General features: G+C 40.8%; 1 protein-coding gene across 1 annotated transcript in view; it reads right to left on the minus strand.

Moving 5' to 3' along the window:
- Window positions 1–23387, minus strand: part of LOC144697377 (transcription factor RFX3-like) — a 433584-nt gene that overhangs the window by 97846 nt on the left and 312351 nt on the right. Inside the window, exons 8-14 of the mRNA XM_078569355.1 lie at window positions 19526–19600; window positions 15545–15726; window positions 15338–15457; window positions 7420–7541; window positions 3490–3608; window positions 975–1090; window positions 400–551 (exon numbers count right to left, since the gene is read on the minus strand). Coding sequence (XP_078425481.1) covers window positions 400–551; window positions 975–1090; window positions 3490–3608; window positions 7420–7541; window positions 15338–15457; window positions 15545–15726; window positions 19526–19600 — 886 coding nt within the window. The remainder of the gene's footprint in view (window positions 1–399; window positions 552–974; window positions 1091–3489; window positions 3609–7419; window positions 7542–15337; window positions 15458–15544; window positions 15727–19525; window positions 19601–23387) is intronic.

Consider the following 23387-nt stretch of genomic DNA (forward strand, 5'->3'; position numbering starts at 1 on the left):
CTGCCCGTTGTGCCCATGCGACGGCCTGAAAATCGCACGGGATACGTAAACTCCAAGGCAAATGGTGTCTCAAGGGCCTTAATTGGCCTGTTAATTAATGGCGGGCACGCCTCTGTCTTTATCGCGCACCTGCCTAGCGAAATATCGCGAGGGTGTGTGTTAATGTCGGCACTCTCAGCCGATGTCAACGTGCTTTAATTTTCGGTCGGACATGTCAGGTGCGCACCCGCACGCTGACCTAAAAATTCTGCCCATGATTTTTGGGGCTGAAAAAATGAGGTAATCTTATATGCTGGGTCGACTTAAAGACCTCAATCAATGGTTATTATTTGTTTCTTTTTTGTATTTTAGACTAAATTTTCAAATTTAGAAAAACAAACAACTTGCGGCAGTACTTACTAGGAATAGGTCTAAGGACGTCTGGAATAAGGATTTCCACCAGAGCCTGGTACATTACATGATCGCAGGTACACATCCACTTGAGGACGGAATCATTCTTGCACAGAGCAGTGAGCTTTGCCTTCGGGAGTCTACCTTCTATCTCATTGTCACTGCAGGAGGACAGGTGTTGAATCAAATCAATGATTATTAAAATAAGAATGATAAGTGATAGATTTTCATCTGCAATTATATGATGGATTTTATACCCCTATCAGGCCCAATTTAGCATGTGGCAGCATCAACAGTAAGTGATTTCCAAACTAATTTGAAATTTGTGACAGTGGGGCATATTTTAACTTGCTAGGACAGGTGGCAAGTTAAAAGAGCAGAAACTGCAGAGAGATCAGGAAGCTGACCTGTATTATTAAAATGAGTCCATAGGCCTAATTTTAGGTGAACCTTAGGACTTCTGGTTTTGGAATGTGCTTCACCTACCTTGGGCCCTAAAATAGGCCAAAATTAATTGTTACTTCCCCCAGTTTAATATAACTGACCAAGTCATGAAAGCCAAATATACCTGAGTAGAAACTTGCCTGGTTTGACTGATAGTAGTCCCATCCGTTGAAGTTGATGGACTATAATGCCAGAATGTTTGCCATAGTTTTTCAATTAGGCTAAACTGAAGATTCACTACTACATCCAGTATTGCCTATAAAGTAACAAAAGCACTCTGTAAGCAAAAGCTATAGTTCCATCAACAAACGCAGTTTAAAAGATTCATTATTCTTAGCAGCTAAAATAGTCAAACTCTGCTTGGGGTCAAAGTATGTAAGGCCATCTCTGACTTTTAATGAGATACTTTTAATATTAAAGCTTTTACATTACATCATATGGATCAGTGGGGGTGTGAATGTTAATAAGTTCATTTGAAACTCTTCTGTCCATTATTCTAATGGAAGCTTTAACTGGCTTAAAATGAAGATACTAGTTTAATTATTTAATATTTACATTTTAAGGCTATGGCCAGGATCTTCTGGCCCTGGCTTGGCGGGTCCCACCGCGGCAGATGTGGCAAGCTAGCCAAAAGTCCATTGACTTTGGCGGGACTGGAAGATCCTACCGGTGGGCGGGGCCAGAAAATCCCACTCCTGGTTACTGTGGGAACATGGGTTCGCATTATTCGTTCACATCTTTGTTTGTGGGATCACCGCACAATGAGGTAAAACATTTTTTGCTCAACAGTGGTACTTTGTGAAGCAGGCTTAATACATGGATGAGAAATTGAAGGAATGTGTGAAGGTCATTCATCCATGTCTGGGAAATGTTGACCTAGCATTGTGTTTACACATGTAATAAAGTGATTGGGAGCATTTAAGTGGACCATATAACTATGGTAACAGAATGATTAGGAGAGGCTGAGGTGGGCTAAGTGCATCTTCTTAGCTCCATGTTGTTACATTTAATGCCACTTTGTGTGTCTGTTGATTTATTGTGATTTAGTGGGAGTATGCATGAAATGTAGAGACAGAAGGTAGAATTGGTATAAGAGTTTTGAGTGAACCACTGTATGCTGTAGTTATACTGGATTGTGGAGAATGATGTACCTCATAATGAATCATGAGCTCAATGACGAATTGTGTAGTCATACTGGAATCATGTAGCATGATTTACCCAAGTACTCATGTTGGATCATGTAACATAAGCCTGAAGACGACCTGATTCTGCAGTTGTTACAACTGATGTCTGTGTACTCTGGTGTTTAAAGTAAGAAAATGAATTAGAACAAGAGAGAAGTCTGACAGTTGCCTAAACTAAAACTCTGAAATGGAGAGTGGATGTTCTCTCCAGAAATTTAATTCTCAGTGTCATTGTGCATTGGTCAGACATGTACGGAAATCCACTCAAGATTAGATAAGAGACATTAAAAAGGAAATAGTCGACAGGTCTGGCAGCATCTGTGGAGAGAGAAACAGAATTAACATTTCAGGTCATGACCTTTCATCAGAACTGGGAAATGTTAGAAAAGTGATAGCCTTTAAGGTGGCGAAATGGTGAAGGGTTGAACCCAACACCCCATCCCCTTACCAAGACACATTTTCACGTAAGTGCAGGAGATGTAACATCTCCCCTTTTACCTCCTATCTCCTCATCAAGATCCCAAACACTCCTTCCAGGTGAAGCAGTGATTTACATGTACTGCTTTCAATTTGGCATGCTGTATTCGCTGATCGCAATGAAGTTTCCTTTGCATTGGGGAGACCAAATGCAGAGTGGGTGACTGCTTTATGAAACACCTTCACTCAGTCTGCAAGCATGACCCTGAGCTTCTGGTGGCCTGTCATTTTAATTCTCCATCTTGCTCTCATGCTGACATCTTTGTCCTCAGCTTACTGCAGTGTTCCAGTGAAGCTCAACACAAGCTTGAGGAACAGCATCTCATCTTTTGATTAGGCAAATTACAGCCTTCCAGACTCAATACTGAGTTCAACAATTTCAAACCTTAACCTCTGCCACACCCTCATTATTCCCCCCCCACCCACCCCTTTAGTTTAATTTTCTTTGTAGGTTTCGGTCATAACCTTGTTTCTCTTGGTTCATTTTGGATGGCAGCTGTTCATGATTCTGCCATTCACACCTCTTCTGGACCCATCCATTGTTTCTAGAACTGACCGATTACTACTCTTTTTGGCTATTCCCACCAACTCTTATGTCATTTCATGTCCCCTGTCATCTACCCAATCACAGATCCTTCCCTTTAGTTTTTTTTTCTTCACTCTCCCCCATTTCACCTTCTTAAAATCTATTACATTTCCCAGTTCTGATGGAAGGTCACGGCTTGAAACGTTATCTCTGTTTCTCTCTCCATAGATGCTGCCAGACCTGATTAGTATTTCCAGCATTTTCTGTTTTTATTTCCTATTTCCAGCATTCACAGTATTTTACATTTGAAAAGTAAATAAGTCTGTTTTATGATTATGTTTTGCATTAGTAAAGATTGGGCAAAATTTAATGTGAAATTGAGTCCATAAAAGGATTAATAATTTATTTTTGAATTTTGTATGTTCTTAATTTAAAAAAAATTTAAATTAAAGGTCCTGAATTCCTTACCTCACAGTGCTCTCTATAAAGAATCTGCAGTGTTCTGATATCCTCAAGGGTGATGCCATCCAACAATGGACCATCTCCAACCTCAAGCTCTACAAATTCAGGAAGAGCACGAGAGGCATCTATCATGAAAATAGATCAAGACAAAAATTATTAACACTGCTCATCTGATAAGACAAACTCTTGCATGACTTACTGTCATCAAAAGGCCTTTGCAGCTTTGTGAGTAATGGCTAATAATGAGCAGTCAAGAGTTTAGGAATTTTGTCTTTTTGTCATTGAAAAGACTGGTTGACTATTCATACAGGTTTATTCATATAATATTAATTTTGTTTTATTCATTTGTGGGATGTAGATGTCACTAGTAAGGCCAGCATTTATTGTCCATCTCTAATTGCCCTCAAGAAGGTGGTAGTGACCTGTCTTTTTGAACTGCTGCAGTGACTGTGGTATAGAAACGCACAGTGCTGTTAGGTCTCGAGTTCCAGGAATGGCAATATATTTCAGAGTCAGGATGGTGTGTGACTATGAGAACTTGCTGGTGGTGGTGTTCCCATATGCCTGCTCCTCTTATTCTTCTACTTATTCTGACTGGGTTCAGCTGTGGAATGTTGCATGGTAAAATAGTTTGCCAACACTCAAAGTTCATACAGGGAGAATGGCTACTTGGTAGGATACAGGAAGGGTGCTGGCACTGCTGGAACTGTACCTATCCCGAGCAGTAGCTTCAAGACAGAAGAGAAGTTAAGAGATAACTGGAGGAAGGAAAAGAGGTTCATTTGTTTAAAAAATAAAAAACCCTAAACTACAAAAATCATAATCAGTTAAAATAAAACCATTTTTAAAAAGAGGTTAGGTCCTTACCTGCTTGCAATGTTTACAAATTTCCCCCATGTTGATTCTGTATAGCTGATTTGAACCAACTGCAAAGCCAGGAAATAACAGTGCAGTATAATTTGTAAACACTGAGAGTGTGTGAGTTGAATAAAGATAAATTTACTATAAATGCAATATTGATAAATAAAGCACAATCTTTTAATTAACTTTAAAACTGCTTTACAGTAAACAGGAATGATATATTTTTCAGAGTAAAATTACGGGTAATTATTTGGGGTCACAAAAGTGATGAACGTCTGTGATGGTAAATGGAACATTTTACAATCACCATAGAATCAGGTGCAGTTTAAAGCTTCTTCTAATGTCCCTGAACAATGTGACTTAACCCCAACACCCACAACTGTACTGTGCTATTGTAACATTTCTATAGAGACAGGGTCTTCTCATCCCATGAGTTATGGATTCAAAACCAGTAGTGAAAGAGTGTGCTGTGCCATGACAATAGTGCAAAATACTTTAAATATTGAAAAGACTGAATTGCCATTGTTTTTGGTCCCTGCTCAAAACTCCATTCCCTATCTATCAACTCCATGCCTCTCCCTGGCAACTGCCTGAGATTAAGTCAGTCTGTTTGCAACTTTGGTGTCACATTTGACCCCAAGATGAGCTTCCGACCTCATATTCGTGCCATTTCCATCTCTCTAACATTTCCCAACATCTCCCGGTCTTAGCTCATCTGCTGCTGAAACCCTCATTCATGTCTTTGTTACATCTAGACTCGACCATTCCAATGGACTCCTGGCTGGTCTACCATAATTTACCCTCTGTAACCATGAGGTCATCCAAAACTCTGTTGGCTGTGTCTTAAGTCTCACCCCAAGTCCCGTACCCCTATCACCCCCATTCTCACTGACCTATATTGGCTCCCAATCAAGCAATATATTGATTTTAAAAATCTCATCCTTGTTTCCATGGCCATGCCCCTCCCTAACTCTGTAATCTCCTGTAGCCCCACAACCCTCCAAGATATCTCTGCTCTTCTGATTCTGGCCTCTTGTACATCTTCAATTTTAATTGTGCCACCATTGGTGACAGTGTCTTCAGTTGCCTAGGCCCCAAAACTCTCCCAATCTCGCTTTCCTCCTTTAAGAGGCTCTAGCCTACTTCTTTGACCAAGCTTTTGGTCATCTGAACTAATATCTGCTTATAATGCTTGATGTCATGCTTTGTTTTATAATGCTCCTGTGTAGCAACTTGGGATGTGTTATTATGTTAAAGGTGTAATATAAATGTAAGTTGTCATTGTTGTTAAGAAACCAACTTCTGGAAACTAGTGATCCCTGTCTCTTTGGAGATAGTAGAAATAGGTGGTTGACTGTGGTGTAGCCAGTAGCATGCTCTCTTCTGAGTCAGAAGGGTGATACTCCAGTGCAGTACTGAGGGACCATTGCACTAGGGAAGGTGTCACCTTTCAGCTGAAATATTAAACTGAGACAGCGCCTGCCATCTTAGTTGGCTGTAAAATATCCCATGGCACTGTTTCATGAAGAGCATGACAGTTCTCATTGATATCCTGGCCAACAGTTATCTTTCTACTAACACTTTAAAAAAAAATCCAGTTCATACCAATACTTATTGTTGTTTGGGGGAGCTTGTTGTGTGCAAATTGGCTGTCTGAGATTCTAAATGAGAGTGACTACACATTTAAAATACTTAATTGGCAGTAAAGCATTTTGGGTTGTCCCAAAGTGTTTTTTCTATTCTTTCATGGGATTTGGGCATTGCTGGCTAGCCCAGCACTTATTGCCCACTCCTAATTGCCCTTGAGAAGGTGGTGGTGAGCTGCCTTCTTGAACCGTTGCAGTCCATATGGTGTAGGTACCACAGTGCTGTTAGGGAGTTCCAGGATTTTGACCAAGTGAGAGTGAAGGAACGGCGGTATATTTCCAAGTCAGGATGGCGTGTGGCTTGGAGGGGAGCTTGCACGAGGTGGCATTCCCGTGCATCTGCTGCCTTTGCCCTTCTAGATGGTAGAGGGCGCGGGTTTGGAAGGTGCTGTTGGAGGAGCCTTGGCAAGTTGCTGCAGTGCATCTTGTAGACGGCAGACACTGCTACCACTGTACAGCAGCGAGGCCAATGCTTGGTGCCTGAATTGCTTGTGACGCCCAACTGGAAAGTTTAGCAAGTTCATGAGACGACCAAGAAGTTAAGTGAATTTTAGTTTTCAAATGTTGTTTTGTGGATGGGGAGGAAAAGGAATGCCTTTCCAGGCATCACAGGGATTCTTTGAGCCTTTCTTACCCTGTGGTAACGTATCAGTTGAATATCAATGAAGTGGAATCCCTTGTGATTGTCAAAACTGCTGGCTGATCTGTGGATGCTTAATTGACATGAGTGCAGTGTATTACTCTCTGAACCTGTGGGAACCCAGTCACTGCAGCATGTGAGAGCTGGCAATATCTGCCTGGCCTAATCATTAGCAGAGTGGACAATAGTGAATGGCCTTGGTAAAGATGGCATTGGTCACCTGGAAAATACACTGATGAGCAGCAGATTGTGAAATCTTGCAGATGTTACCAGCAGATCCCTGGAAAGGGCCAGAAGGTGAAGAAATTCAGGGCTGTGGTGACCTTGATGGCAACTGGCTATGCATGTCCACCCAGCCCTCTAAGGAGATCTTGTTCCAGGAGACTCCAAATATCAGCAAAGACCTGCTGCGACTGCCTGAGCCTCCTAAGGCACTGTTGCTCCGTTACGTCGTGGAAGTTGGTCCTGTCTGTCGACCCTGTGCTGAGGACATCATCTCCTTTGAGCTGGATCTCTGTAGCCATCCCCTCTGACCTGTGGAGTGGCATGCAGCTGAGGAGAAGGCAGCTGCCACTGGTGTTGCTTCTGCTGCTCCTGGTGCTGTTGCTTCCTAGTTTCTCATTTTATACACATCACTCCAAATATTTGCACCTGGTTCTTTATCTTCCCAAATGCAGTAGAAATTTCTAGAATATTTTATTTGCAGATGTACACAACACAAACTTACCTTGAAAGCTGCAAATGATAATCAACATTACAAATTTACTAAAATTTCTCAGTGGAGCTTACCAAGGAACTGCTGATGGTGTTGACTCTGTGCTACAATGGTTTGCTCTGCAGAGTTAGGAATCTGTTGGCCACTTCCTGCGAAGCCATCTCCCATTCCATCCAACTTCTGCATAGGTTTATATCTAAGAAACAATATTACTGGTATTTCAAATTGTAAACACTAGATTAAAAGAATTAGGAAAATATGAAATTCCCAAGGTTCCCACCTTGAAAAGGGAAACAAGAGGGAAAACAAATTTGAGCCTCAAACCACGAAAAACTTTTAATCTTTCTTGTGTGTAATGACAACATGGACATAAATTAAGAATATAAGAACAAGAAAGAACATTCAGCCCCAAGATCTAGATCCAATCTGAGGGTGAGTCAGGGAGTGGGAGGTTCTGTGAGAGGATGGGTCAGAGAGGGGGAAGAGGCCACAACTCAGAGGGTCGGGGAGGGGAGGGACCACAATGCTGTTGGGGAGGGAGAGGACCTGCAATGATCGGGAGAATCAGGGAGCAGGCGGTTCAGGAAGCAGGATCGGTGGCAGGCAGGAAGTACTGAGAGTAGAAATTTATATTTTTCTTTTAAAATAAAACAATTTTAAAACTATAAAAGTTATTTCATTTACCCAATGTAGGGATTTAGCAATGCGGAATATTACAACTTAAGAGGGTATAATGTTTTAATACTTGTTTTTTTTCTTACAGGGAAGTTCCTACAGAAACTAACTACAGTTTTAACATTGATCCCAATGGGAACCAATGATTCACTTAAAGTCATGATTTTCAGGGATGCAACCACAACTTTAAGTGAGGACTTAATGCATTGGCAAAAAAAAAGTAACAATGAAAGACTTATTAACAGACAGAGGAACAAAGGGATCTCGGAGTACAAGTACACCAATCATTAAAAGCTGCACTACAGGTTAGCAAGGCCATAAAAAAAACAAACTGAGCACTAAGCTTTATTTCTAAAGGGATAGAATTGAGAAGTAGGGAAGTTATATTGAACCTGTATCAAATCTTGGTTAGACTACACTTAAGCATCTTACATGCATTTCTGGCTGCTATATTGTAAAAAGGATAATAAAGGCACTGGAGATGGTGCAGAGATGATTTACAAGGATGAAGCCAGAAACACATGGCTATACGAATCAGTAAAGGATCGACAGGTTGGGTGTTTTTTTCTTGAATAAAGAAGGCTGAAGGGTGACTTCATAGATGTCTTAAAAATTATGCAAGGTTTTGATGAAGTGGATGGAGAGAATTTTTCTTCTTGTGGGGAAGAAGGCTTTGCACACTTGTCGTTTCCCGTGCTTCGAGTGGTCAGAGATGTAGCAGACAGTTGAACTCACCCAGGAAGAACAAGAAACTTTTGCAGAATTCAGTGAAGTAGAATATTTGGTCATAATTTGTACTTGGGATTGGGTGTAATGAGACATGTATATTTTTATTTGCTTGTGATTATGTTTTCTGTGTAGAGAGCTGCGGGTGTGTGCACGCCCAGGGTTAATTAAACAGGGAGAAGGTTGTCTGTGAGGTCTAAGAGAAGAAAGGTTAAAGGTGTTAGTTTTTGCATTTGTAATGAGAGGTTATTTTGGGTTTGTGCTACAAGTAAATAGGTTGGATCTGAAATTTGCATTTTGAGATAAGCTGGGAAATTGTGTTGCAGCTGTTGAATTTCAAAAGGGAGTTCAGAGGTGACAGGGAACATTTCCATCTTACAAGGGTTCCATGAGCAAACAGGGGAAGGTATTAAATTTTATGACCTTAAAGTAGAGGTGAAATAGAAAACATGAAAGATTTTTATATTTGGAGAAGTTAAATTTCAAAGCGCAGGAAACGACAGGTGCGTGAAGCCATGCCGATGCAGCAAGTCCCTGAACTTTTCCAAGCTGGATCGGGTGGCTAAGCCACTCAAAACATCAGGTGCATGAAGCGGATAACTACTCAGCCTGCCACCACAACAATGCAGCAACTCCCCAAACACACTAATAAGTTTGTTCACTCATTTAAAATTCTTGCATGGCCTACTTAAAAAAAACTTCCGGTTTTCGGACACTGCCACTTTTCAGATAGTCGGATTTGTGGTGCTATATCTGTAAGGCCATTTTCTCTCTTCCTCCCGTTTTTAAGACTATATGAATTTTTAGATGTAAGGAACAGAATTTGCTGTCAAGATAATGGCAAGGCAAATGGCACTCTCTGTTATCCATGAGTAAATAGTAAAGCAACTTAGATGTGCAGATGCGTGGTTAAATTTGAATATCCAAAAAAAGTTGCTTATCCCTAGCTAAGGTTACGCCTGGACAAGCCTGAACCCAGAGTGGAACCAAACGTGATAGGTCCTAACTTTTATTTGTTTGTTTAGATATGTGGAGAGCAGCTGGCTATTGAACAGAGGCCCAGGAGTCAGCTGATAAACTTTTAACAAAAGAATAAAACATTTATTCAACAAGAAAAGATTAACTATATTATAATACTCCTTCACCCACAGTTGTACCTTTATAGAGGTATACATATTTGTAAGGATAAAAAAAGATAAAAGCTATCCTATACTTTAATGAGCACAGTAAGTACCTAGTCCATGTAAATCTATAGCACCTTGTGGTCAGACACACTGCATTCTGAAACCAAGTAACAGATGTCATCTCAACCAGATGCTATGGATCTCTCTTCAACTCTCCCCCCAGGTGCTTGTCACATGGTGAGCCAACCAGTCTCACTGAATTCTATCCCTCACTCGAGGGTTTCCAATCTCCACTCTCCAAAACTTCGCCTTGGAATCTTCTCCCAAACTGACATTTCCTCTCAGACACTTTCCACAAGGTTTCACCTCCAGGGTTTCGAACTATCCTTCTGATGTTCCTCTTCCCTGGGTCACCACATGCATCCAAGCTGTCTTCCATACACTTTCTCTCACCAACTCAGCCTTAACAGTATACCACTGCTTCACATGCCCATAGCAAAGAATTACAGACCTTCAGTTGTCTCTTTGAACCTGCTTGCAAGCTGTTCTCACTTTAAATCCGAAGCTTTGAGCCTTTCACTCTGCCCCTCACTCTTAACTTCACTTAACAGGACCTTTTCCCAGGTTCCTGTCCTTCCTTTGCATTGCTTCTCCACTATCTGTACAAAAAAGAACATCTCATCCTTAGCCTCTCTGTTGTTTTAGGAACTTGCGTTTTCTCATGACTTACCCATTAAAGTTGCCATAGATTGTTAAGTCTTGTCATTACAAGTGTAGGTACCCTTCTAGCAACTATCAATCAACTTCTCTGGCACTGAAAATTAACAAGTTTGAGTTTCATTCTTTTAGGTTTTTAATTTTATGGGGGGATTTTAAAGTAAGAAATTTCCATTTGAGGACAATGGAACATAAGATGAAAGGGGAAAAAGATATTTAAGGAAAAGGACATTTAACTGTAGAGAGTTATTGTGGGGAGGATGCCACTGAAAACAGTTTGTGTGTGCTGGATGCTGTGAAAGATTTAAATTGAAGAAAGCAACTCAGTGCTAAGCCAGGAAAGTCTTTGTTTTAGGAAACTGTTTGTTTCTGAACTTCCTTTTGGAGTTCCACATCAGAGTGGAAGTGACTGAGAAGTTGTGAGGTGTACCTTTATTAAAGTTACAACAATTTTTTGACTTGGGTAAAATTTACTGGATTCTTATGGTTAACAATCTATAAGGGGTTGTTACCAAAAAGATAGCTTAATATTGTACTTTTAACAAAACATGCTTTTTTGGGGGCTGTTCTGTAAGACTGTTTTAACTGCGTAACTTCCATCTTGTGTGCTTAAATATTTTTTCTTTTTAGTAAATCTTTTAATTTTAAAAAATCTAAAGGTGTTACTGGAGTTCTACGCTTTTGAGGTCAGTAGCTCTTCCTCCTCGTTTTCACAATAAAAAAAAGGTTTATGATCAGTGAGAAAGACTTCACTCTGGTGTCTGGCTTAATCAGCAATAATATCCCTGTGGTCATAACACAGGAAATACGTTTATCCTTACTACAGTATTGAGTTTTGATATCATTAAGGCCACCCAAATAGAAGCCCACAGGCTTAAATTCAAACACTTCACTTGATTCTCAAAAGCCTTTAAGTTCCATGGGCACTGATTGCCTTCTTGCAGCTGGTCCAAGTCCTTTCAAAGTGAGCTATTAGAGTACTGAAAATCTTGCATGAATAAAAAAGAACAAATAATTTTCAGTTACAACTGTCTTTAACATCATTTCAGAGTTAATGTTTCGAGTCCAATGTGACTCTTCTTCAGAACTGATTCCAAAGATGTCATATTGGACTCGTAACGTTAATTCTGTTTCTCTCTCCATACATCCTGCCAGGCCTGCTGAGATTTTCCAGCAGTTTGTTTTTATTTCAGATTGCCAGCATCTACAGTATTTTGCTTTAATTAACATCATTTCAGTTTGATTGACCTTTTCCCATTTTAAACAGCGTATGCTTATGTAGGGGAATGGGGGAGGCATGAAAAAGTTATGGGTCTGAATTTTTCGTTCGTCGGACACGCATGATTGGTCGGCCCAGAAGCGGACGGGAAATGGGCCGCCGGCCACGATCGGCCCCCGAATTAACGGCCGGCCAGCATGAAATGCATACTGAAATGCTCAGCACTGCTGAAGTCGGGGCGGGAAGAAGGAGGGTGCCAACCTAACTGAGAGTGCGGGTGAGCGTTTCTAGTGAGCTCCCTGAAGGCAGGCAGCTTCCCCAGGGAACTGCAGGCCTCCACAGAATAAAGGAAATAACAAAAATGCTACAAAATATACCCATGCAGCATAATCAAGCACCTGAAAACATACCTTATAAAAAAAGTCCCCAGATATCTCTTTTTATTTTATTTCCCACCCTGGACCAAGGTTTGTGCCAAATCGTAAATGCTGCCTGGGAGGAGAATGGTCAATCATAAATATGGACGGGCCACGTAAAATCGGCGTTAATTGCATCATTAATGGGCTTAATTGCCCGCTTAACTGTCGGTGGGCATGCCCACCAAGCAAAATATTGCACGAGGGTGCGATGACATCGGGACACTTGCCCAACATAATCACGCGCTATTTCATGTCCGTTCAGGTCAGGTGTGCACCCGCCCATGGGATGTAAAATTCTGGCCATGAAATCCAATGCTTGCAAAGTGAATTATTATTAGCAGAGACATGACCATCAACGTAAGGTGCTTTGCAATCACATTGTTTGGTTTTCATGTGTCCCAGGATCACAGAATTGTTACAGTCCAGAAGGAGGCTTTTCAGCAGGTCGTGTTTGCACCAGCTCTCTGAATGAGCAATTCACCTAGTGCCATTCCCTCACCTTCTCCCCGTAACCCTGCACATTCTTCCTTTTCGGATAACAGTCTAATTCCCTTTTGAATACCTTGATTGAACCGCCTCCACTACACTTTCAGGCAATGTATTCCAGACCCCAACCACTCGTTACTTGAAAAAGTTTCTCCTCATGTCGCTTTTGTTTCTTTTGCCAATTACTTTAAAACTGTGCCCTCCCATTCTCGATTCTTCTACAAGTAGGAACAGTTTCGCCCTATCTACTCTGTCCAGACCCCTCATGATTTTGAATACTACAATCAAATCTCCTCCCAGCCTTCTCTTCTCCCAGGAACACAGTACCAACTTCTCCAATCTATCCATTGAGGGGTTCCAATTTTTTTTCAGAAAAATGGCAAGTTCCGAAATCCAGCATGGACTTGGTCCTGAAGTTGCCAATTTCAAGACACTCTACCTGTCTAGTTAAAGTGTTGTTGTGAATATCTAGTTCATGGTTAATGTTAATATTTTAAAGATAACGTATAGTTCTGGGAAGATTATTGTTGTTAAGGCAGGGTAATTTAAAGTGCTGGGCTTTAGTGATTGCCAGAACACCTAAAGAAATGGCAACTCAGAAGGTTATCCATGTTTGTTCAATAGACTCAGAATAGAAAAGATAGAGCTATAAAATAGCAGGTGGGCTTACTTAGCTGGAGAAATTGTTAATGAGGGATTATTAGCTTAAAGGTCAGTTTGAGGATAGCCTAGAGCAAGCTACATTGTCATGGAGATGGGTGGAGTTCAGGAAGGCTCTCTGGTTTTATTTGTTTGCCAGGAGAAGTTTTTAGTTGCAATTTGGACCTCTTGTGGTTTACAGCTCACAGAGAGAAGTTAGCCAAAATAAATGACAGTCAGATAGACCAGTGCTGTGAGCTGGGTAAAACATTAACTTCATCATTGGCTGTGCGGAAGGTGGGTGACGCTTAATCTCAGTTTGAATTTTGTGAGGAGCAGAAGCTGGAAGATTGCCTACTTTGAAGCTGGTGGGAGAATCTACAGTAGGCCTCACAGTATCTTGTTACAAAATAAAGGAACCAGCAGGATAGCTTGGAAGTATTGGAAAAGTAACCAGAAAAAGGGATTGAGGCCTTCACAGTCAAGAAAGGGTAAATTAAAGTTTTAGCTCTGAGGATAACTGGAGCTGAGGAGAATTCTCCAGAGGACTATGGCATACTTGTGGGATTTCCCTACGGAAGTGAATAACTTTTAAGATTGATGGGTCTCATGAGAGAATTCTTGGGGGAATTAAGAAGTAAACCTGAGTGCATAACATGTGTAGTTATAAACTATTTTATTAAGATAGTAGCGCTTGTTTTATTTAATTCTTTTATATACAATAAAGTATGTTTTTTAAAAAAAAGTTACATCTTGTGGCATAGTTCTATTGGCATTCCGATTTTGTTTAAAATGTTAACAGTCCCTAACCAGATCATAACAGTACACAAGACAGTGATGGTCAACGTTTTGTTTTGAGAACTGATAGCAAGTATTATAATCATCTAGTTCATGGTTCATATTCATATTTTAGAGATAAGTTTTAGTTTTGGGAAATTACATTTTTTAAGGATAAGGTAATTAAAATGCTGGACTTTACAAATTGCCAGAACACCTCAAATAATGGCAGTTCAAAATGGAGGTACGAAGGATGAGAGCCATACAATCAGCAGGCAGCCTTCATTTAGCTGGGCAACTGCAAATAGTAACTCTGAGAAGAATTCCCCTGACTTCACAAGAAACTTAAATTATTCAGATAGTTCCCAGAATCAGAAGGTTTGATTTTTAAGCTAAAAGTTAATTAATCTAAAAACCTATCAGACATCTCAACTAACCTCTGTTGCCATAGAGATGAGTAATTTAGGGTTGAGCCTTGGTTGAAATTCTGGGAAGCTGTCTGAGGGATTTTGCCAGAGGTCTTTGGGATGGGAGCTGAAAGCGGGTGTAAGCCCTGAATTCAACAGGTAGAACAAGAAAGAATCTGCTAAGAGCTGAAAAATAGCTGTAGAGCTGAAGCAAAAGGGCTATCAGAAATCAGGGGTATTTCTGAAGTGGACACATTAAGCAAGAATGAAGCCCACGCTTGAGAAGTCCACAATCGTGTGGTCCTTAAGAAATGTTGGAGGATTACTTAGCCAAATGCTAATGGAAGGGCCCCCATTAAATTTCATACCTTGGAGAATAGTTGGGACACAAAGGGGAAATTGAAGTGAATTCCTGAGGGTTGTGGCACTTTGGTTTGCTCCCAGGAAGTGAAGGAACCTTCAAGAGCTTGCTAAGTAGCCAAAGACTTTTTGGGGCAAAAGTCAGAAGGAAAAAGGGGAGGTTCAGTTGAGAATTTTAGTCTAAAGTATATGTGATTATGTTTTATTATGCTTTTTGATATAAAGTATACATTTTCACCTAAGACAGTGTTTATTAGTAGTTGGTTGCTTTACTTGTTTGTTGTATAGTAAAATTCATTTGTTTTAAATAGTAGAATATTATGACATAATTTCTTTCAGTTGATTACTGGGTATTTGAATTTCTCTTTAAACATTAACAGTTCCTATGGGGATCTTAACAGAAGTCATAAGTATGTGTATTTGTAGCCACTTGAAGCTAGTACCTCTGTTTTTGATGCATGGGCTGTTGTCTCATAGCCATGTACTGCATGTCCTCCTGTAAGCGATTTAATGGGGAATCTGGTTTAATCCGGATGCCGTAGTAGTGATATTTAGAGTTTCCCCTGAGAGAAAACATGTTTCAAATCAAATTAATTGAATCACTGCAATAAAATTCAGAAAACAGGAAGAAAGCTTGGTAAATAACTAACCTTGTGCCTAGTCGCCTGGTGCGAAGACCCATAAAAATGGAGCGAATGAGTTTCCCAAAAGAAGCTGCATTCACTGGATCAAGCTTCTGTTCCTGACAGTGCCGCAGATAGTGGTTGTACAGAGTACTTCTAGGAAGGCTGACACCTTCTGCTGTCTCATAGTTGTCCAACAGCCACTGAAGCTAAAAACAAACATAAAAATAGTATTGAAGGACTACTTTTCCAGTTATGTATAAGTTTAAAGTACAATTTGAATATAACTGCCATAACTGTGGAGCTGTGAGGCAGGGGTATTGGGGAGCGAAGCAGGGGAGAGGTGGGGGGAGAGCTGGTTTGGGAGCCAGTGGCAGCATTCTCAGTATGCAGAGAATTACAAAAGCTGAGACTTCAGAGGGTGTTAAAATCACTCTGACCAGCAGGAGCAATGATGTGGAGTGGGGTTTGTGCAGCAATCCCAACATTGTCTGCCCTAACCTGAAAACAGGCAAAGGAAGGTTGCCTGCCCATGAGGAGTGAGGGGTCAATTTTATATGATCAAGCCCTATTTAGATAATGCACGCCATTTTAAATCAGAACAAGCAAATGTTGGTGGCAGGCGGCATCCAGGCCGCAGGACGCCCAGATAGGTATTTTTTCCTGCCTTTTAAAAAGTTCCCCTGCTCGTCTCACAAAAGATATTTTGGACCTGCTGTTATGACGTAGCGGATGGCTTGTGCCAGGCAGATCAAATCCATGAGGGAAACTTGATCACCCAGTCACAGCTGTTTTGAAATTTGTATTTTATTTCAAAATGCATGCCCTGAATCCAGAAGTAATAAGACTACCACGACTTGAGAGGTTTTTAGAAAACTAAGTTAAACATTTATTAACAAAAGAAAATATTTCAAGCACATGCATAGGTCTACAAATCACTACAATAATAACTCCTAAAACTCCTAATTAATCTGGCTCCATAAAGGTAACAGTAAAAACAAGAAAGATTTAAACAGACCCAGACAAAGCAACACAATACCCTGGATAGGAGAATTCAAAGTTAATTTCCTCAGCTTTGGTTCTTGTAGCCAGAAACTTGATGCACAGCGGCTGGAGGCTTTTCACACTTGTGTTAGATCTTAGAATTCCTTCTCTTCTTACACATAGCCTCACCTACATTATACATGTTTCCTCTTTTAACACAAATTCCATTGTTCCGAAATGTCATTGGAACTGTACCTTTCTCATTTTTCCTTCAACAGCACCTTCCAAACCCTCGACCACTACCATCTAGAAGGACAAGGGCAGCAGATTGATGGGAACACCACCACCTGGAAGTTCCCCTCCAGACTCACCATCCTGACTTGGAAATATATCGCTGTTCCTTCACTGTCACTGGGTCAAAGTCCTGGAACTCCCTTCCAAACAGCACTGTGGGTGTACCTACAGCACATGGACTGCAGCGATTTAAGAAGTTAGCTTACCACCACCTTCGCAAGGGCAACTATGGATGGGCAATAAATGCTGGTCCAGCCAGCGAAGCCCACGTCCCATGAATGAATTTTTAAAAATGTATATAATTCTTTCCATTGTGCTCATATTAGTAACCTTTGGGAAAAATAAACACACTGTTTGGCTTAGCTTCTTCTAGCTAGGTGTAACATCTTACCATCTCTTTGAAATTCAAACTACTCTGGTTTATCTAAAAATGCAAATTTTCCTTACACTTCACATTCTAAAACTTCAGCCATGTTTACATATTTAACATTTCAAACCTAGCTGCTTGTTGATGACTGAAAGCCTCCAGACCAGCTGTCTCCAGTTCAATTTAATCACACACACACATACACACAGAAAAACTATCTAAATCCCACTATTAACCTACTTTTACAATAATATCATGAAAATTATTATATATTCATGACACCTGCCTTGCTGTGGGCTTGCCAATTACAAATTTCATCCATCCTACCTCCCCAATTCCTCACTTACCTTGCTGGAGACCATTTCTGTCGCTGGGGACCATTCTGGTGATAGCCTGACCCTCCTGTGAGTTTTTATTCCTATGTGCTGTAATTAAAATCGCCTATACCAGTTTCAGGTGAGGGTTAGTGGCAACGTATTCAAATGAGGCCCATGAGTTAAAATCTCTCCGGCTCGCACTTTGGCGGCCGATAAATCCCCACCCACTTCATCTCCTGCACAATTGATTTCCACCATGAATTAAAATTGAAGCTTTAGAGAATTTATTTTTTATAAGCGTATACTGCCCTTTATATTCTACATGGATCGAGATTGCAATTACTGACATTATCGAATTTTAAGAAGAGACTTAACACACTAATTGAATAAAACAAATTCAACGTATACCCTATCTAGTCAGAGTTGCACACTAAATTTTTTTGTTTGTATATGCCATTTTCAGGAAATATGTTAATATTGTAAAAATAAGTAGTATGCAACTTTCTTTGAAGCAAGTATTATACAGAATTCCTCAGCTACATCTAAGCTATGTCAGTGCCAGCAGATTGACTGAATTATTTTTACAGAATAGCATGATAGAGCACAGAAGGAATTCATTCAGCCCATCGTGCCTGTGCTGGAACTTTGAAAGAACTATCCCAATTAGCCTTACTCAAATTTCTGAGCTCATTCATCATTTCCAATGATCTCCTCTTAATGCTTCTGGGAAAATAAATTTCTACATTGTTATTGGAATCCAATTATTGATTAATACTACCTGGAGAGGCATTTTACAGAAACAGATTGCCTACAAAATTTCTGTAAAAATAAATAGGTTTATCAATTTCTATTTCAAAATTGCCATTTTTTGATGTGTCAAAGAAGATCTGAGGGGTGTATACCAATTCTCAGGCTTGTGTCTGACTTTAGTGCAACTATTTCATTTGTTCTTTAACTCACATTTGCTTTGAAGGATCCAACAACAACAAGAATAGATAACAGACAGTTGGTACACATTTCAGAAACACTACGTTAAGGCTCAGCTGATTTTCCATATAATAAAAGCTTAAAATGGTTGGTCTACTGGTCTATGAGGAAGCAATGGTAAAAGGCATGCCAGGTGAAGTCAAATTTCCAATCTGATTGACGTTCTATTTGAACATCATGGAAAGAATCAGAGTCCAATCTGTCAATATCATAAAAATGATAGCAGAACATATGTTGATACATATCACAAAATAATTACATTCTTGTTATCTAAATCACCAAAATGTAAAAATAAGCCTGCCCTATATAAATCCTGATTTTCTCCTAAGGATTCCTTGCCATTTCTCTGGAACTACATTACCTTAAAATAATTTTATCACTCTAAAAGTACCTCTGTGATATTGTCTCAGAAACCATAGTCTAGTTTTCAACCCCTCCCTAGATGACATCCATGTCTCCCAGTTCAGTTAGCCTCTTAAAATTCTTTGTATGTGCTTTTCATCACACCTATATTACTGGTCAAAGTAACAAACAATATTCTGAGACACATACAACACCATGGCTCTCTGTTACTTCTTATCCTTTCCACCACCTTTAATCATTCCATCCTCCTGTCTTTCTTCAGCACTTTATCAATTACACTTGTTCTGCCAATACCTGTTTTAACCCCAAAATGACTTTTTTCCTGTACATTCCTCTCCAGGGATCCCCTGTGGTCTCCTAATCTTTATCATCTGCATAAACATGGATAGCTTCTACATATATGATGATGATGCCCAGCTCTCCCACTCTGTCTTCTACATAAATCTGAAGGCAGTTGCTACAGCTGCCAACTGCCTGCCTGACATCAAGAACTAGATAAGCCAAAATTTCTTCCAACCTAATGTCAGCAAAACTATAACAATCTTTTTGGCTCACACGGGCACCTACTTGCCACTGTTGCAGACTACATCAGCGTCCTGGCTACCATGTCTGGTTTTTAGAAAATGGGGGAAATTGGCAAACTGGCGAACTGTTTGACCCTAAGCTCACTGCCCTTCCCCACAACTGCACCATTACCAAGACAGCTTTCTTCCAAGTGTCCACTTCCACTTTCTTCAAAGTATCAGCTTGGCTCAGTGGTAGCATCCCTGCCTGAGTTAGAAAAGAAACAAAAATAAAAATTTGCATTTATACAGCACTTTTCATGACCTCAGGGCATCCCAAAGTACTTTACAGCAAACTAAGTATTTCTGAAGTGTAGTTACTATAGTAATGTAGGAAACACAGCATCCATTTGCGCACAGCAAGATCTGACAAACAGCAATGTGATAACCAGTATTAGTGATATTGGTCAATGGATAAATATTGACCAGGACACGAGGGAACACCCCTCACAATGTGGCCAATTATTAATTGATTTTGGGTTCAAGTCTAACATCAGCAGCTGAACACTGTAATCTAGCTTGGTACTTCAATATAGTACTGATGGAGGATTGCATTGTGAGAGTATTTAAGATTAGATGTTAAACCGAGGCCACACTTGCCTGTCCAGATGAATCTGAAAACTTACTGGGCCTTTTTGCCAGATAACAATAGGAAATTCTACCAATGTCCTGACCAACATTCATCCCTTAGTCAATACAACCAAAACAAGTTAATTCATCATTCGTTCCATGGCTGTTTGTGAGACCTTACTGTGATCAAATTTGTTTGTTTACAAAACAATAGTGACTACTCTTCAAAAAGTAATCAATTTTCTGTTAAGCAATTTGAGATGTTTTGAAGACATCACAGGTGCTATATAAATGCTGCAACCCATATCCTCATTTGCATTCCTATCAGCTTTGACTTCTACAGTAGTTTCCCATGCCTCATGAATTGAGTTCAAAATCCTTGTATTCACTTTCAGATTCCTCATGGATGCACTGCTCTCTAATTTTGTGACCTCCCCCTGTCTTAAGTCCTGTTAAGCAACCCTTTTTCCCTCAGGAAAGGAAAGGACCATTAGTCCTTTCCACCCTCTGTTCCACCATTGTTAGCTGCCTGTTTATCCATTACACTTCTGCTTTCTGGTACTTCCTTCCCTGTTCTCCTGTCTTTGTGCCTTTCTCTCCACTGTTCAAAAACGTTCTCAAATCTCCTCAATGAATCTTTGTTCTGTCACATGAACCCTCTCCATTTTGCTTTTTACCCCTACTGCTTGGGGTTTGATACATCATTCCCTTAATTATAAAGCGCTTTGAAACATCTTCCTTCACACAAAGGCAGCTATAGAACTGCAAGCGGTTCTTTAGCAAGAAGCTAGTAACACTTCACAGAAGCAATAATTTTTGAAACAGAAAGTCAAAGTTACAGAAGTTGTTAAAAATTGGTCACTACAATTCAAACTAAGCTATAATTTCCCATCTTCTATGATATTTAATTAAAAATAAGAAATTAGTCTTGTCGCAGCCGTATTGTGGGTGCTGAGGGCCTTTACAGTACCAAAATAGCATCCGAGGTACATGTGCACACTTGTGAGATGAATGTATGGCCAACATATTGGTGCAGGAGTCAGAGAGCATGCAGTAAATGTCTGTCGGAAGTATGCAGAGCAAGCAGGTTGTCACATCGATCAGCAATATTTAAACCAGATGGATTTTGATAGCTATCCATGTTTATGATACTGATTTCAGAACAGTGTTGCCATTTTGGAGCTCAATGCTTCAATCAGAGCGCTCTCTTATCCCTGCACAGCTGAACATGTGTTCAGCAGCAGGAATGATCCCAGCCCATATAGCCCCCATTAGCCACTGTAACAAGTACTTTTAAAAGGATCACCTTCTTACAGGTAGTTTGCTGGTTGATTTCTTCTGGCTGTTGCAATGATTCTATAAGTATTTGGTGCAAACTATAGATCTTTAAAATTGCAGAAAAATCTACAGGGAATGGTGTGGAAGGTGCTGAAGGACTTCTTGCTGACTTCAAGGTTCTGCACAAACCAACTGCTCCCAAATATGCATCAGTAGACATTCACCTTAGAATACAGTGTGACTGAACAGCATTATCGAAAGCAGGACAAGTGGCTGGAAAGACAGGGAGAAGAGCCCTCTGCAGGAAGCCAAATCTGCCCAGCTTGTTCAGGGAGCAATTTTCCTAACTGAACCTCAGGAAGGAATGGCAAATGAAAAATCTGTGCCTCAGTTGAGGGTGTCCCAGCTGAACGTAAAAAGCAGGACAAATCCAACTCGGCCAATCACCGCCCCATCAATCTACTCTCGATCATCAGTGAAGTAATGGAAGGGGTCATCAACAGTGCTATCAAGCAGCACTTGCTTAGCAATAACCTGCTCACTGATGCACAATTTGGGTTCCGCCAGGGTCACTCAGTTCCTAACCTCCTAGCCTTGGTTCAAGCATGGACAAAAAGGCTGAACTCCAGAGGTGAAGTGAGAGTGACTGTCCTTGACATCAAGGTAGCATTTGATGGAGTGTGACATCAAGGAGCCCTCGCAAAACTGGAGTCAATGGGATTCAGGAGGAAAACTCTCTGCCACAAAGGAAGATGCTTGTGGTTGTTGGAGGTCAGTCATCTCAGTTCCAGGACATCACTGCAAGAGCTCCTCAGGGTAGTGTCCTAGGCCAACAATCTTCAGCTGCTTTATCAAAGACCTGCCTTACATCATAAGCTGAGAGGTGGGGATGTTCGCTAATGATTGCACAATGTTCAGTACCATTCGTGACTCCTCAGACACTGAAGCAGACCATGTCTAAATGCAGCAAGACCTGGACAATATCCAGGCTTGGACTGACAAGTGACAAGTAATATTTGCGCCACACAAGTGCCAGACAATGACCATCTCCAACAAGAGAGAATCCAACCATTGCTCCTTGACATTCAATGGGATTACCACCACTGAATCCCCCATTATCAATATCCTGGGGGCTACCATTGACCAGAAACTGAACTGGACTAGCCATATAACCACAGTGGCTACAAGAACAGGTCAGGAGTTAGGAATTCTGCAGTGAGTAACTCGCCTCCTAATTCCCCAAAGCCTGTCCACCATCTCCAAGGCACAAGTTAGGAGTGTGATGGAATACTCTCCATTTCCCTGGATAAGTGCAGCTCCAACAACAGTCAAGAAGCTTGACACCATCCAAGACAAAGCAGCCTGCTTGAATGGCACCCCATTTACAAACATCCACTCCTTCCACAACCGGTGCAGGGGCAGCAGTGTGTATCATCTACAAGATGCACTGCAGAAACTCACCAAGGCTCCTTAGACAGCACCTTCCAAACCCACGACCGCTACCATCTAGGAGGATAAGGGCAGCAGACACATGGGAACACCACCACCTGGGAGTTCCCCTCCAAACGATTCACCATCCTGACTTGGAAACATATCGCTGTTTCTTCACTGATGCTGGTTCAAAATCCTGGAACTCCCTCCCTAACAGCACTGTAGCTGTACTACACCACATGGAGTGGTTCAAGAAGGCAGCTCACCCACATCTTCTCAAGGACAATTAGGGATGGCTATAAATGCTGCCCTAGCCAGCGACACCCACATCCCATGAATGAATAAAAAAATCTGAAATCTGCAAATTTCTGTAGCCGCAATTACCACTTCGGAGCAGGGCGAGGACCTAATTGCCAGCGACTGTGATGCTGGTTATGGCCATGAACTTTTTTTGCATCTGGCTCTTTCTGGGTTGAAGGTGGAGATGATTGCAACATCTGAAAGTTCATCACCCACTCTTGAGTGAGGGAAGTCACTGAAGCTCTCTATTCAAAGAGCCAAAGGCAAGCATGAGGAGCGAACATGTGACTTTGCAAAGGTCGTAGTTTTCCCTATGGTGCAGGATGTCACTGACTGCACGCACAATAAACTGCAGGCACTGCATACCAACTCTGCCCTTTTCTGGAATCAAAAGAGGTTTGCACTCCCTCAACTGC

This window comes from Cetorhinus maximus, chromosome 2 (genome assembly GCF_964194155.1).
Source record: "Cetorhinus maximus chromosome 2, sCetMax3.hap1.1, whole genome shotgun sequence".
NCBI classification, from domain to species: domain Eukaryota; kingdom Metazoa; phylum Chordata; class Chondrichthyes; order Lamniformes; family Cetorhinidae; genus Cetorhinus; species Cetorhinus maximus.